The sequence below is a fragment of the Sciurus carolinensis genome, chromosome 5 (genome assembly GCF_902686445.1).
Source record: "Sciurus carolinensis chromosome 5, mSciCar1.2, whole genome shotgun sequence".
Taxonomy (NCBI): Eukaryota; Metazoa; Chordata; class Mammalia; order Rodentia; family Sciuridae; genus Sciurus; species Sciurus carolinensis.
Genome location: NC_062217.1, coordinates 120812126 through 120828197, shown reverse-complemented (window position 1 = coordinate 120828197; position 16072 = coordinate 120812126). Strand labels below are relative to the sequence as shown.

The window sequence follows — 16072 nt, the reverse complement described above, 5'->3', positions numbered from 1 at the left end:
ATGATCTGAATTTTATCATCCCCATTATTATGCTCCACTTAGGCATAACTAAATTCAAGAAGCATAGTACAATGAAAATTCCTATCAGAAATGAGTTCATTCCTTTGATGTAGATAGGGCTTTTCCCCCAATATAAAGCTGTTTGACACATTACCAGCAATTATTTGAACTTCTTCCCTTTAAGGCAAAAATTCTGTTTTGTTGTTTTGTTTTGGACAAATATATTACCTTGATAAAACTGTAATACACAAAAGAATAAAACCAACTATCAGTTATTATTAATGACTTGCCCCTCAAGTACAATCTCATTCAGTATATGTAAATATCTACCCATTCCAATTTTGATACTTTAAAAATGCACAGTAAAACTTAGAAAACTAGGATTTAAAACCTAGCTTTGTACACAGTATTGAAAAGACATACTGTCCTTTATTCCTGTGGTACTGGGGATTTAACCCAGGGTCTCGCACATGCTTAGGCCAGCACTGTACCACTGAGCCATACCCCTAGCCCTCTTTTTTCTGAATCCACAGTATCAAAGATTTATGTACAGTTGAACTCCTGACTAAATCAAGAATGTCTCTAAAATACATATATGGAAATGTACATAACTTGATCTATGTCAAGAAGAAATCACTCCTTTCCTTTTCACATGGGATTTTCTGTTAACAGGTAAGTCTGGCTACAGATACACACTCGGTCAGGAAGACAAATGGCATGGGTAGTTAGAAAATGAAAAAGATGAAGGCGAAGCTGGTAGTTGTAAGGTTGGTGAAAATGTAGACAGATGGAAATTTTGATGAGTCAACCAATTGATTTTTCAAGGCTAGTGGTTTATATAATTCCATTAATTTTTAGTAATGAAAGCCAATAATACAGGCAGAATGAGTCAAATATAATTTAATACAATAAAAAGAAACATACTGATTTAATATATTAAGTCCTCTCTTTTATTATACAAAATCAATTCCTTCCTTCCACAAAGTTCAACTCTATTTAAGTGCCAAATCCAACCCTCTTCAAACTCAGTTATCAAAAGAAAAAAAGTAATACTATTTTAAAACTCACCAATTTGACCTACAAATTCAATTCTAATTCCTTGGTGCTCTAGCCTCTTTCCAGGTTGCTTAAAGGCTAGGTTTACCTGCCAAAACATGAAATTATAAGAGATGTTAACAGTCCTTTGAGTGGGCCTAGATTCCTTCCAGATGAATGCAATATATATTTCAGGTATTCATTTATGAACTATGAGACACCACCACATACCTAGATTAGGATGACCTTAAGCACCAGAGGAGGTGTAATTTATTCATACATAATCACTAATAAACCTATTACTTACACATACACTTAAAAGTGTCTGCTTTATTAGGAAGGAATCCCTCATTATTGCTGAAGAAATGCAAAAAGACTCAAAGAAAGGGAAAATTCAACTATTCACGTATATTTTCTGGTCAAATAACTGAACAATTCTAAAACTAATAATAGCATTTTAATGTGAAATAATGACTATTCCAAGAATTAACCTAAAAGATTCCTTTCGGTGTTTTATAACCAAGAATATACTATGCTTCCTGACATTAAAGGTAGAGCTTACTGCCCTCAGTCTGCAACTCATCCTAAAATCAGAACATATTAAAATCTAAATTATGAATGATTTCTTACATAATTTTGAGGTAAATATATAAGTCTCAAAGTTCTTTAATTCATATATATGCCAAGTAGAAACCTTAAAATTATAATTTAATTTGAAAAACATCTGTACAATACATACATTAGAAATAAATTTTCAAATGTTCAACAATTAACTAACAGCTGGGCACAGTGACACACACCTGTAATCCCAGCAGCTTGGGATGCTGAGGCAGAAAGATCACAAGTTCAAAGTCAGTCTGAGCAAAAGCAACTCAGTGAGACCCTGACTCTAAATAGAATACAAAATAGGGCTGGGGATGTGGTTCAGTGGTTGAGTGCCCCTGAATTCAATCCCCAGTACCCACCCCCGAAAAAAGGATTAACTAACAAAAGATCCTTTTTTATTTAAAAGAAAAAAATTCCTCCAGGTTCCTTTTGGGGGGGGGGGGTCGATGTTGGGGATTGAACCCAGGGTCTTGAACATGCTAAGCATGTTTTTTCCCACTGAGCTGTATCTTCAGCTCCCAGGTTTCAAATATTGGCAATAGGACTCTTAAAAGCTTTTCTTCAATGCTTCTCAAAAGATAAAAAAAAATCATGGACAAAGAAAAACAGAGGTCTCATTATTTCTGCTTATAAACTATGTGAATTAAAATATTCTTTAATATGCATATCTCATAATCAAATTAAGTTATTTGCTTTCAAAATTAATATCTCAGAACAAAGAAATAAATCGTGGTGCATCATATAATGGATTATTAAAAATTTAAAAATAATAGTGTCAAAGAATTTTTAATGATGTGGGACGATGTGCATGATATGTTACATGAAGGAAGCATGGTCAAATTGGTACACAAGTATAATGTCAATTATATTTTTTGAAACTACAAAAAGAAAATATTCTTAATGGCAGTTACTTCTAGAAAGACTGATTATGGATCATTTTCTTTCTTCTTTGTAGTTTTCAAGTTTTGTTTTTACAATGGGTCAACAATACTGTCAAAGTCACAAATCTAAGAGAGAATAAAAAGTTACTTAAACAAGCTTCTCACACACTAAAAATATTAGGTTCAAACCACAAATAATAAAAACATGTGCAACTCCTAGTTGTTTCATAAGCCAGGCAGTAATTGAACTATTCACTAATTTGTACCAAAAAGCACAGAGAAAATGTATATACAGGGCAGACACAGGGGTACACACCTGGAATCCCAGCTATTCAGGAGCTAAGCTAAGAGGATTTCAACTTTAAGACCAGTCTCAGGTTGGGGATGTAGTTCAGTTGGTAGAGTGCTTGCCTCTCAAACACTAAAGCTCTGGGTTCAATCCCCAGCACCACAAAAAAAAGAGAAAGAAAACAAAGACCAGTCTGGGCAACTGAGAGAGACCATGTCTCAAAATAAAAAGCTGAAAGGGATGGGGATGTAGCTCAGTGGTAGAGTACCCTGGATTAAATTCCCAGCATAGATATCTAGATAGATAGGTAGGTAGGTAGATAGACAAACAGACAAGATAACCCTAATCTGAAAATCCAAAATACTCCAAAATCTGAAATCTGAAACTTCTGAGTGTACGTTCAAATGGTAAAATGTACATCAATATTCCAAAACCCAAAAAATTCCAATATCTGAAACACTTTCAGATCTCAAGCTAAGAAATAACTTTAAAAAATGTCCATTTGGCAGTTTTTGATAATGTCTTTGCTTAAATATGGCTATGTCTGATATTTTAAAAATTTAAATTTTTTTCAAAGAATATTATGAAACCATACTATTAAAGTAGAAATGTATATCTATTCAGTTTTCCCACCAACTGCCTGAACTCTGAAATTTTCCTTGATCTCCCACTGATGTTCATATACGGTTGCTTTAAGCCTAATGCGTGCTATTCTGCAACGTGAAGAATCCCAGAATTGAAAGGCATAATTAAGCATTTCCATTTTTTTTCTGTTGTTTTGCAGTACCAGAGACTGAAAAGTGCTCTACCACTGAGCTATATCTCCAGCCAAAGCATTTTCACTTAAAGGCTATTCTGCAAAGGAGCACAGAAAAAGAATTGAAACCACAATGATGAACTGGATCAAAGAATTTTAACACCACTCAGTTACAGTTTTGTAACTTTTTATTATAATTTCAAACTTGGAGAAAAGTTGCAAGAATAGCACTAGGAAACTCCACATAACCTTTATCCAGATTCATCCTATGTTTACATTTTTCCTCATCATTCATTGCCTTCTCTCAACATATACATGTACAGACATGCATCCATCACTTTTTTTTCATAACCAAAAATTAGTTGGGAGACATCATGCTCCATTACACCCCTAAATACTTCATGTGTATTTCCTAAGAGAAAGGACATTCTTTTACATAAGCATAGTGTAATTATCAAAATCAAGAAAGTTAAAATTCCATGATTTATATTCTATCTCTGTCAACTGTCCCCGTGATGTACTTTACAGGCTTTCCTGTTCAGGAACCAATCCAGGTCCACACATTACATATAGTTGTGATGTGTCTTCAGTCTCCTTTAACCTAGAACATTCCTCAATCATTGCCCTTCTTGACCTTTTCTTTTTCTTTTTTTTAAACAGTACCCAGGGGTGCCCTATCACTGAGCTACATCCCGTGCCCATTCCTCAATCATTGCCCTTCTTGACCTTTTCTTTTTCTTTTTTTTAAACAGTACCCAGGGGTGCCCTATCACTGAGCTACATCCCGTGCCCTTTTTAAAATGTTATTTTGGGATAGGGTCTCACTAAATTGCCCAGGCTGGTCTCAAACCTGTCATCCTCCTGCCTCAGTCTCTGGAGTCACTGGGATTACAGACAACTACACCTTGGGTTTTTTAAAGAATATGAGTCAGTTTGACCTTGGGTTTTTTAAAGAATATGAGTCAGTTAATTTGTAGAATGTCTCTTAATTTGGGTTTGTCTGTTGTTTTATCACAAGTAGATTCAACTCATGCATTTTTGACAAGAAAACCTGTGTTCTCAGAATATCATATTAGGAAGCGCATGTCCCAATATTAGTGATTCAACTCTGATCACTTGATTAAAGCAATCCCCCAGGTTTTTCCAATTAAAAATTACTATTTTTGTTATTATTAAGTAATTTCTGTGGATATACTTGAGAACATGTATACATGTTTACAAGGACATGTAGGAAATCCTAATCTATATGTAAAACATACTGCTCAAATAAACCAGGCTGAAAGCTCAGATATCATTATTTGAGGTATTCTGTAGATGCCTCAAATAATACCACTTTCGGAATATATTTAAGGAGTGAAATTCTATGTTGTACTTAAGACAAACATCATATCGATGTTTTTCACCCATTTATAAGGTTATTTACAGTGAAATATCAAAGTATCTGTATATTATTGTTAGACACGATGGTTATTCAAGATTAGTTTCCAACTGCTGCCAGAAGAACATGGTCCATATATATGTTGATGAAAAGATACTATGAAATTCTTCTTTGCTTTAAAAATTAAACTATAAATGTCTATTATCTCAGACTAAACATATACTTTTGATCACTTTTGCAATAGGGAACCAATACAGTTCAGTGCAGGTGGCCTGACACTTGTACCACCACTTCTAGACATATTTATAGAATGAGTAACTTCTTAGCAATACCCAAACAGTTTGACAAGGATTGTTTTCATATGCAAAAACAATGGAGGAGAAAAAAACAATTCTTTGTTTTTCTTTCTTCTCTAGTGCCCAGTACCCAGGGATTTAACTAAGGGGCTTGTGAATGCTAGACAAGGGCTCTACCACTGAGCTACAGCCCCAACCCTTTTTATTTTGAGACAAGTTCTTACCAAGTTGCCCATGCAGGACTCAAACTTGCCATTCTCCTGCCTTGGTCTCCTGAGCAGCTGGGATTACAAGTCTGTGCCACAACACTCAGCAAAACAATTCTCTCTTAAAGCTGCCATCTAGAAACTGCAAAAACTGAAAGAGAGGGGTCTCGGTTCAAAGTGAATTTTTGCTTTCTGCACTTCAAAAATTCACAGCAAAGATCTGAATACAAAAGGAATTAAACTGTAAACAAGTCAAGAATTTGAATATTAAAATTTTGTAGGTTTTTTTTGTTTTGTTTTTTTTGCCTTTTCAAAGAACATCCTGGTTGAGGAACTGTAGTTTATGAACATCATCTCCCCCTCAAACAAAACAAAACAAAACCCAGATAAATCACTAATCAAAATTTTTACAAATTTAAAAAATAATAATTGGGGCTGGGGATATAGCTCAGTTGGTACAGTGCTTGCCTTGCAAGCACAAGGCTCCGGGTTCAAATCCCCAACACCGCAAAAAAAAAAAAAAAAAAAAAAAAAGAATAAAAAAGAATAATTGTACATCAATAATCAATTAAACAGTAAATCTCTCAAAATTAGTCAGATGAATACAAACTGTATTATTAAAAGGTGAAACCTCAGTCAAATATATTTCTTTTCTTTTTTTTTTTTTTTTTTTCTTTAAATAACTTCTGACTGGGTGTGGTGGCACATACCTATAATCCCAGCAACTGGGGAGGTAGAGACAGGAGGAGCTCAAGTTCAAGGCCAGTCTCAGCAACTTAGGGGAGGCCCTAAGCAACTTAGCAAGACCCTGTCTCAAGAGATAAAATAAAAAGGGCTGGGGATGTGGCTCAGTGGTTAAGTTTCCCTGGGTTCAATTCCTGACACCAAAGATAAATAAATAAGTAAATAACTTATTCAAAATTTTTTTTCTTTATTCATAGTTTCAAATTTAAAATGAGAAAAGGGAAAGAAGAAAATACCTGTTCTTGGTCAGTTGTCATATAAAGTCAAGGAAAAGTGAATCCCTTCAGAGTATGCATTCAATATAGAGAACAGTGCAACAGCTATAGACTTTAAAAAATCCTGCAAAGAAACTTAGAACAGGGACACTTTTGTGTACTTTAGAGGGAAATATTGTAGATTTACAGGAAGTTTCTTTAACCCATTTGAACCATAAAATCATTTGGATAAAAGTTCTCCTGGTCAAAGTAACATTTTATCCAAAATAATCACATCTTAATCCCATGTAGCTAAACATATTTCAAAAATAATTAAGAGTGTAACTGCATCTCAGGAAGCATGTTAACACTGAGGTACCATGTACATCTCAAATAAAAGTTGGAACTTTCAGTTCAATTCTAGCTTTAGCACTTCAAAATAAAGAAGCCTAAGAACTCTACCATTATTTGCCTGTTCAACAGTATTTCTTTTTGGAATTTTTGTTTTGTTTTGTTTTTTGGGTGGTGCTGGGAATTGAACCCAGGGACTTTTGAATGCTAGGTAAGCACTCTACCAACTACGCTATATTCCCAGTCCTCGAATGTATTTCTTAAAGCATAAAAAAAATTAGGGTACAGTCCAATTGTTATTTGACATGAACCAAAGCAGTAACTATTCAAGGTAAGGATAAAAAGAATCTGATTAAGTAGTTTTGTTTTTGTTTTTGTTTTTTGTGGTGCTGGGGATTGAACCCAGGGCCTTGTGCATGTGAGGCAAGCACTCTACCAACTGAGCTATTTCCCTAGCCCCTGAATAAGCAGTTTTTAAGAATTTTCCACGCTGGGATTGCAGCTCAGTGGTAGAGTTCTTGCCTTGCACATGTGAGGCACTGGGTTTGATCCCTAGCATCACATAAAAATAAATAAAATAAACGTATTGTAAAAAATATTTTTTAAAAAGAATGTTCCTACTTTATAATAATCTAAATAATTCCTAGTTATCGTAAGGAATGCTTCAAAAACACTCCAAAAGACTTTTGACAAAAAACATTATCAGTTTTTAACTTTTAAAAGTATTTGCCACAAGAGTGTCAAAACAATTCAATGGAATACGAATATTCTTTCCAGTAAATGCTGCCACACAAATGGATATCAACATTCAAAAGAATGAAGATGAAACCTCAAACAAACATTAACTCAAAATGGATAAAAGAGTCAGGTGTGGTGACTCAGGAGGCTAAGGCAGGAGGATCTTAAGTTCCAGGCCAGACTGAGTAACTTAGCAAGATAATCTGTCACAAAATAAAAAATAAAAAGGGTCAGGGATGTAGTTCAGTGGTAGCAGGTTGAATCCTCACTATCACCAAAAGAAAAAAATAAATAAAGGTCAAAGAATACACTTTTCTAAGACGATAGTCGATATTATTAGTTAACTGAGAAATACAAGTCAAAACCACAAGATAGGGGCTGAAGATATAGCTCGGCTGAGTATATAGCTCATTTGGTAGAGTACTTGCCTCTCATGCACAAGGCCCTGGGTTCAATCTCCAGCACTATAAAAAAAAAAAACACTCACGAGATACCACTTTACAACCACTTTAGATGACCCTAATTTAAAAAAAGTATTGCCAAGATTGTGGAGAAACAGAATCTTCATACATTGCTGAAGGGAATGTAAAATGGTGCAGCTACTTGGGAAAGTTTAGCAGCTCCTCGAGGCTATAGTGAAACACAGAGTTAACATAAAACCTTGCAAATCCACTCTTAAGTTAAACCCAAGAAAAGTGAATATATATGTTTACACAAAACTTGTACATGAATGTCCATAGCAGTTTATTCCTAATATCCAAAAACTAAAAGTCCAAATATCCTCAACTGGTAAATGAATACACAAAATGTGGTATATTCTTTTACCACATGGATACAGTATACTGGAATATTAGTTAGTCAAAAAAATGGCATTCTCACATCAATGTTCACAGCAGCTCAATTCACAACAGCTAGATTATGGAACCAACCTAGATGCCCTTCGACAGATGATTGGATAAAGAAACTGAGGTATATATACACAATGGAATATTACTCAGCCATAAAGAAGAATGAAATTATGGCATTTGCTGGTAAATGGATGAAGTTGGAAAATATCATGCTAAGTAAAATAGGCCAAGCCCAAAAAAACCAAAGGCCGAATGTTTTCTCTAATAAGTGCAGAGGGAGGGTAGTAGGGGGTTGGGGGGAGAGAAGAATGAAGGAACTTTGGATGGTGTAGAGGAAAATGGGGTGGAAGGGGATGGAGGATAGAAAGATAGTAGAATGAAACAGACAGCATTACCCCATGTATATGTATGATTACATGAATGATGTGAATCTACATTGTGTACAACCAAAGAAATGAAAAGTCGTACCCCATTTGTGTACAATGAACCAAAATGCAGTCTATAAAAATAGAAGATTTTAATAAAAAAATGGCATTCTGATACATGGTGTAATATGGATGATCTCTGGAAATATGCTACATGAAATAATCCAGACACAAAAGGACAAATATAATATGACCACTTTCACAAAATATCTAGAATAGGCAAAGTGACAAAATGGATTAAAGGTTACCAAAAGTTGGCAGAAGGAGGAAATGGGGGACTATTGCTTAAATGGATACAAAGTTTCTGTTTGGGAGAATGAAAAATCTTTGGAAATATAGCAACTATGGATGCCAAACAGTAAATGTAATTAATGCTACTGAATTTGTATACTTTAAGATGGTTAAAATGGTACATTTTATGTATTTTTCACTAAGTTAGAAAAAAAGAATGAAGTACTATATTTACTACAACCTAATGAACCTTGAAAAGATTATGCTAAGTGAAAGGAACCAGACACTGAAGGCCATGGAGTACATGATTCCATTCATATCAAAAATCCAGAATAGGCAAAAACTGAGAAAGCAGATTTGTAGAGTTCACAGAAAGTGGCTGCTAATAGTATAAAGTTTCTTTTTGAAATCAGATAGTAGTAATGTCACACAACTCTGCCAAAATAGTAAATACTACTAAACTTCACAAAATGAATTTTATGGTATATGATTTATCACTCAATAAGGCTACATTTTTGTTTTTACAGAAAAGCAAACTGGACATGGTGGTACATACCTGTAATCCCACACCTCAGAAGGCTAAGGCAAGAGGATCTCAAGTTCAAGACCAATTTCAGCAACTTAGCAACATTCCATCTCAAAAAGAAAAAAGATGGGGGAACTCTGTACACAGCTCAGTAGTAGTGCAACTTTGTGTTCAATCCCTAGTGTCCCCCCAACACAAAGTTACAAAACAAAAGTGAAAAGTATGTGCCACAAATGGGCCTATGGAACAGAGGCCAGAACAGACCCCACATAACCCCTGATCTATGTATGACAAAAATGGCACTATAGTGCAGTGATAAAAGGTAGTTTTTTCAATAAATGCCTGGGTCACTTGGATATGCAACTGAAAAACAACTAGTCTGAACTTCTATGACAAAATTAAGTATTTTTTTAAATGACTTTTTTTTTTCCTCTCTGAAGGACATATTGATTGTTTCTAAGTTTTGGCAATTAAAAATAAAGCTGCTGTTATCACACATGTGCAGAAGTGTTTTCAATCTGCGTGAATACCAAACAGCATGATCCCCAACCCTTTTTAGCTTTTAATTTGAGACAGGGTACAGGCTGGCCTCCGCCTCAGCCTCCTGAGTAGTTGGGATTATAGTTGAACGCCAACACACCCAGCTGGCTATGCCATTCTGCATTCATTCACTGGCTGTGAATGAGTTCCTGTTGTTTCACATCATCACCAGAATTTGGTCTTCTCAATACATTGGATTTCTGCCATATCAATGGGTATCTCATTGTTTGAATTTGCAATTCCCCAATGATATAATGTTAAACACCATTCCATATATATTTGTAATTTGTATTATCTTTTTGGTGAGATGTCTGTTCAGATCTTTTGCCCATTTTTCAACTGGGTTGTTTCCTATTGTTGAGCTTCAAGAGTTATTTGTGTATTTTGGATAAAAGTTCTTTCTTTTTCTTTCTTTTTTCTTTCTTTCTTTCTCCTTTCTCCCCCCTCCTCCCTCCCCGCTCTTCTTTCTCTTTTTGAGGTACTGAGGATTGAACTCGGGGTCTTGCATATGCTAGGCAGGTACTTTATCACTAAGTTACACCCCCAGTCATTTTTCTGTTGAGACAGGGTATTCCTAAATTTCTGAGGATGGCCTTGAATTTGCCATTTTTCTGCCACTGCTTTCCAAATAGCTGGGATTAACAGTGTGCACCACAGTGCCTAGCTGGTTACAAGTTCTTTATTGGGTAACGTGTTCTGTAAAGATTTTCTTCCAGTCTGTGATTTATCTTTTCATTCCCCTAATGCTGTGTTTCTCAAAGCAGTTTTAAAATTTTCACAAAATCCAATTGGTATTATATCTAAAAACTCACTGAAAACTAAATATCATCTAGATCTATTCCTGTTACCATCTATAAATTTTATAATTTTGCATTTTACTTTCAGGCATATGATTCATTGGGTCAGTGTTTAGATTCATATTTATGCATGTGGATAGTCAACTGTTCCGACATCATTTGTTAAAAAGAATATTTGTTTTCCATTGACTTGTCTTTGCTGCTTTGTCTTTGCAGTTAGGGTTAGGGTTAGGGTTAGGGTGGGTCTTTCTGGACTCTATTTCATCCCACTGATTTATTTCTCTCTTTTCTCACCAATACCATACTGTCTTGATATTGTGGTAAGTCTTGAAATTGGGTAATGTCAGTTCTCCAACTTTGTTCTTCTTCATATTATGTACTATTTATATATACTTTTGTCTTTATATACAAATCTTAGAATCTGTTGATACTCATGAAGTAATGTCTCTGATTTTTTATTGGGATAAAGTTGATTCTATAGATCAGGTTGGGAAACACAATCATCTTAGTATTTATTGTGTCTTCCTATCTACTAACATGCACTATCTTTCCCTTTATTTATCCTCGATCTCTTTCATCAAAGTGTTGTAGTTTTCCTCACACAAACACTGTACATATTTTGTTAGATTGATACCTAAGTATTACATTTTGGGGATACTAATGCGAATGGTAGCCCAGTCATTTTATGAGTAGAACTATGGAATGCTTCCAGGACTCTAGAACTGACTTAAGAGTTTTAAAAAGTCAACCGTCCCATTCTCTGTTTTGTTGTTTTTTTGCGGTGCTGGGGATCGAACCCAGGGCCCTGTGCTTGTAAGGCAAGCACTTTACCAACTGAGCTATCTCCCCAGCCCTTCCATTTCTCTGAATTAAATATGGTTCCAGGCTCTGGAAACACGGGAATGCCAGATAACTCAATCCTCTAAAAGAAAGCAATCAGGATGATTAAGACTCAAAATCCATGTTTCTTCAGGAATAAAGGAAATGGGAAATAGCATATTTAATTTAGAGAAGACTTATGATAAACAAGACAGTGGACTGGAAAATGTTTTAAAAGAACTCTTCCATAGAAAGGGATTAAATTTATTATGTATATTTCTAAAGAGCAGGGTAGATACTGTTGTCAGGATAATTGAATTCCCACCCTGAAAAGTATGCATACAGAAATTAACATATCAGGAATATTGTAAAAGGAAATTATTCTTTCTTTCGGTGGATATCAAACCTCTAAGATCCAAGATAATAATGAATATATGAAGAATTTTCAGGCAGAGATACTAAAATGCAAAGCCAAGTTTGGAAACCAATGATCCAATTTAACTTCCTCAATTTATAGGTGAAATCCAGGTGAAGATAAATGACTGACTAGAGTTCCCTAACAAAAGAGTGAACAAGTAGAGGCTAAATATTTTAACTGAAGTCCAGTCATCTTTTTATTACACTACCACACTTATGAGGCAAGATCTGTTCTTACACATACTGGATCACACATAACCAATGCTTGTTTTCTTCTCAAGTTTTCATTTCAAACTACTCATAAATCACCTATTCTACAGTTACACCAGGAATCAATATTAAGTTTAATACAAATGGTTTGCCTCATTTTAAATATATAAAGTAGTCTTTCCTATATTCTAAAACTTTTCTAATTTTCCACAATTAAGGGATTTGTAGCAGAGATTCTGCAGTCAGTCCTACGAAGTTCTCTCAGTACTATATGGCATTGCACTCATCAGATCTGGCCACCAAAATGGTTCAAAACTAGATTATTTTTAATTTTCCTAACCGTAATTTAATTTCACTCTCACTTAATGATTCTACATTTTCCAATTAAAAAACAATTTGGATGTTTAAGAAAAAAGCAAAATATGAACTCTTCTTTCTTTTGCATTTGTTATATTACAATAAATGACATGCCAAGTAAGTATATTATTTCTTATCTATCTTCTTATTCTAAATGTGATGTTTAAAATGTTTTCCTGCCAGGTGCAGTGGTGCACACCTGAAATTCCAGGTACTTCAGAGGTTAAGGCAGGAGAATTACAAGTTAAAGGCCAGCCTCAGCAACTTAGCAACACCCTGTATCAAATAAATAAAAAAATAAAAAGGACTGGTGATATAACTCAGTGGTAAAGGACCCCTGTATTTAATTCCCATTACTGCAAAAAAAAAAAAAAGTATAGTATATTGTCCTGTAACCTGTTTTACTCTATATCAATAAGTGTACACTCTCAAACATGCTACTTAACCTATGAGCCACCATTTCCTCATCTATAAACAAAAATATTAGCAAGACACAGTGGCACATGCCTGTAGTCCCAACTACTTGGGAAGTTGAGCAGGAGGATCCCAAGTTCAAGGACAGCCTCACCAACTAAGTGAGACCCTATCTCAAAATAAAAAATAAAAAGGGCTGGGGATGTGGCTCAGTGGTTAAACAACTCTGGGTTCAATCCCCAGTACTAAAAAGGAAAGAAAGAAAGAGAAAAGTTGGCTTGAACTGTAGCTCAATGGTAGAGTACTTATCAACCATTTATGAGGCCTAGCACCACAAAAAAAATAAAACAAAAGAGGAAAGGAAATCCTTTGGGTATCAAAGCAAAAAGGGTATTGTAAGTTTTAAGTGAAACAAAATTAGGCTTTGTCAACAAGACTTTATGCCAGAAGATAAAAAAATCTTAAGTACTGAAAATCAAAGAATGTAGACCAACGTTATTATATTCCATATATATATATATATATATATATATATTTTTTTTTTTTTGGTGGGAGGGGTGATGCCAGGGATTGAACATTGAACTCAGAGGCATTTAACCACTGAGTCACATTTATTACAAAGTGATCATATTCAATGTTGCCTAAGGTGAAACAAGACAATATATGTAGATCATGCAATTTAACGCACATAAATTTTCCAGATTAATATGTATTAAAACCCTTCAAGGGTGGGGTTGTGGCTCAGTGGTAGAGTGCTTGCCTAGGATGCGTGAGGCCATGGGTTCCATCCTCAGGACTACATGAAAATAAAATAAAGGTACTGTGTCCACCTACAACTAAAACACAAAATTAAAAAAAAAAAAAAAAAAAAAAAAAAACTTCAAATACTCATGTCTTTTGTTCCAGCAACTTATTTCCAGGAATCTATTCTAAGCAAATAATCTTATCCTACAGAATCTGGAGAAAAATGTATGCATACAGATGTCCATATTACCAAAGATGATATGATATCATCTTAAAAAATAGAAACTACTTTCATGCACCACATAATGATGCTTTGTTCAATGACAAACTGCATATATGATGGTGGTCCCATAAGATTACAATGAAGCCAACAAATTTCTATCACCCAGTGACTTTGTAGCCATCATCACACTGCAAGTTATTACATATTATGTATTTAGTGATACTGGTGTAAACAAACCTACTGCACTGTCAGTCACATAAAAGTATAGCACATATAATTATATACAGTACATAAAAACTGATAATGATAACAAATGACCATTCACTGATTCATATATTTACTGTATTTATTAGAGAGTACTACTACTTATTTAAAAAAATATTAATAACTGTAAAACAGTTCAGGCACGTCCTTGAGGAGGGATTCCAGAAGGCAACTGTTATAGGAGATGACAGTTCCAAATATGTTTTTGCCCCTAAAGACCTTCCAGTGGAACAAGATAGGGAAATGGAAGACAATGATATTGACAATCCTGATTCTGTGTAGGCCTAGGCTAATATCTTAGTTTTCAACAACAACAAAAAAAGAGTTTAAAAAATGGGAAAAAAAATGTAAGCAGCTTACACCATGTAGCCTGGGTGTATAGAAGTTCACACCACTAGGTTTGTGTATATACACTCTATTATGTTCACACAATGACGAAATCATCTAAAGAAATATCTGTCAAAAAATGTATCTCTGTCATTAAGTGACACAAGACTGTACTACAAATACATAAACAATAAATGCTGAGAAAGAGGAGACACACCCAAATTTTAACTGTGAATTACTTCCATGATAGGATTATATCTTATTTTCCAAACTGCGTACCACATATATATATATTATTTGAAGAAGCAAAAGAGAAAAATCCTAACATTTTATATTTTAAAAATTATTTAAAATGTTTCGTGGCTTCCCTAGTGTTACAAGTTAATGAGTATTGATCCTATTCCCTAAGGTTTAAGTATAATCTTCTACATCACTGGATAAGAAAAAGGGGAAGAATGTGATATCTTACAGAATCTGACATACAGACATGTTCCAAAAGTACTTGGGTCCTCAATGGAGTACCAAGAAATAAGATCAACAGACACAAGAATAGCACAGGGAGATAAGCTACAAAGAATGAGAAACCTTTAGAATGGCACACCACAAAGTTACCACAATCTCTAGAACTCAACTATATGTTGAAGGGGAAGCAAACATTGAAAGGATCACAACTCCATTCTGGCGAAACTCTTCAAAGCCAGACAAATTCACAAAAAAAAAAGAGAGAGAAAAATTTGTTGTGTAATTTAGAAATTCTACCTCTGAAATTCTTCCAGGGTTAAGAGTCTTTCCTGTAAATGTTCTAATCAATCAAAGGTTTTAGCTGACCTTCGGGGGAAAAAAATTCCATCTCTAATAAAATCACTGTAATCATTCATCTGGAACCCAAATTTAGACACAGTACAGATCATTTTGATGACTAATTCTTTTTTTTTTTTAGTTGTCAATGGACATTTATTTATTTATTTATATACGGTGCTGAGAATCGAACCCAGTTCCTTACACATGTTAGGCAAAGCACTCTACCACTGAGCCAAGATCCGGTCATTTGATGACTAATTCTAATATCCTACAACTAGGTAATTCTACCAAACAAAAGATTTACCTTTCCTGAAACTGATTCTCCATCATAGAAGAGATAGTGTTTTTCCACTTTGCCATCTTCAGTTTTCATTTCTGCCATTTTCCTGGTTTCCCCATCATTAAGGACGACATCAATCTCACAAATGGGACCAAAAAAGCCTCCAAGGAAACTCTGAAATTAAATGAAAATGCTCTTAATTATCATGTATAGCCAGTCATAACATTTTTTATTCAAATTTTATTACCTTTGACCTTCAGTTAAACAGACTACAAATCCATGAGTTCACAAATAAGAACTAAATCAAATGCTACATTGAAACTGAATAGGCGGGCTGGGAAGATAGCTCAGCACGGTACAATGCTTGCCTTGCA

General features: G+C 34.6%; 1 protein-coding gene across 3 annotated transcripts in view; it reads right to left on the bottom strand.

Annotated features, from left to right (window-relative positions):
• Vps26a (VPS26 retromer complex component A) overlaps positions 1-16072 on the bottom strand; it is a 35317-nt gene that overhangs the window by 12622 nt on the left and 6623 nt on the right. For 2 of the 3 annotated variants that reach the window (XM_047553277.1, XM_047553275.1), the window contains exons 2-3: positions 15723-15872; positions 1069-1144 (exon numbers count right to left, since the gene is read on the bottom strand). In XM_047553277.1, the coding sequence (XP_047409233.1) occupies positions 1069-1144; positions 15723-15872 (226 nt within the window). Of the gene's footprint in view, positions 1-1068; positions 1145-15722; positions 15873-16072 lie in introns of those variants that run through there. The other variant, XM_047553278.1, reaches the window with a different exon arrangement.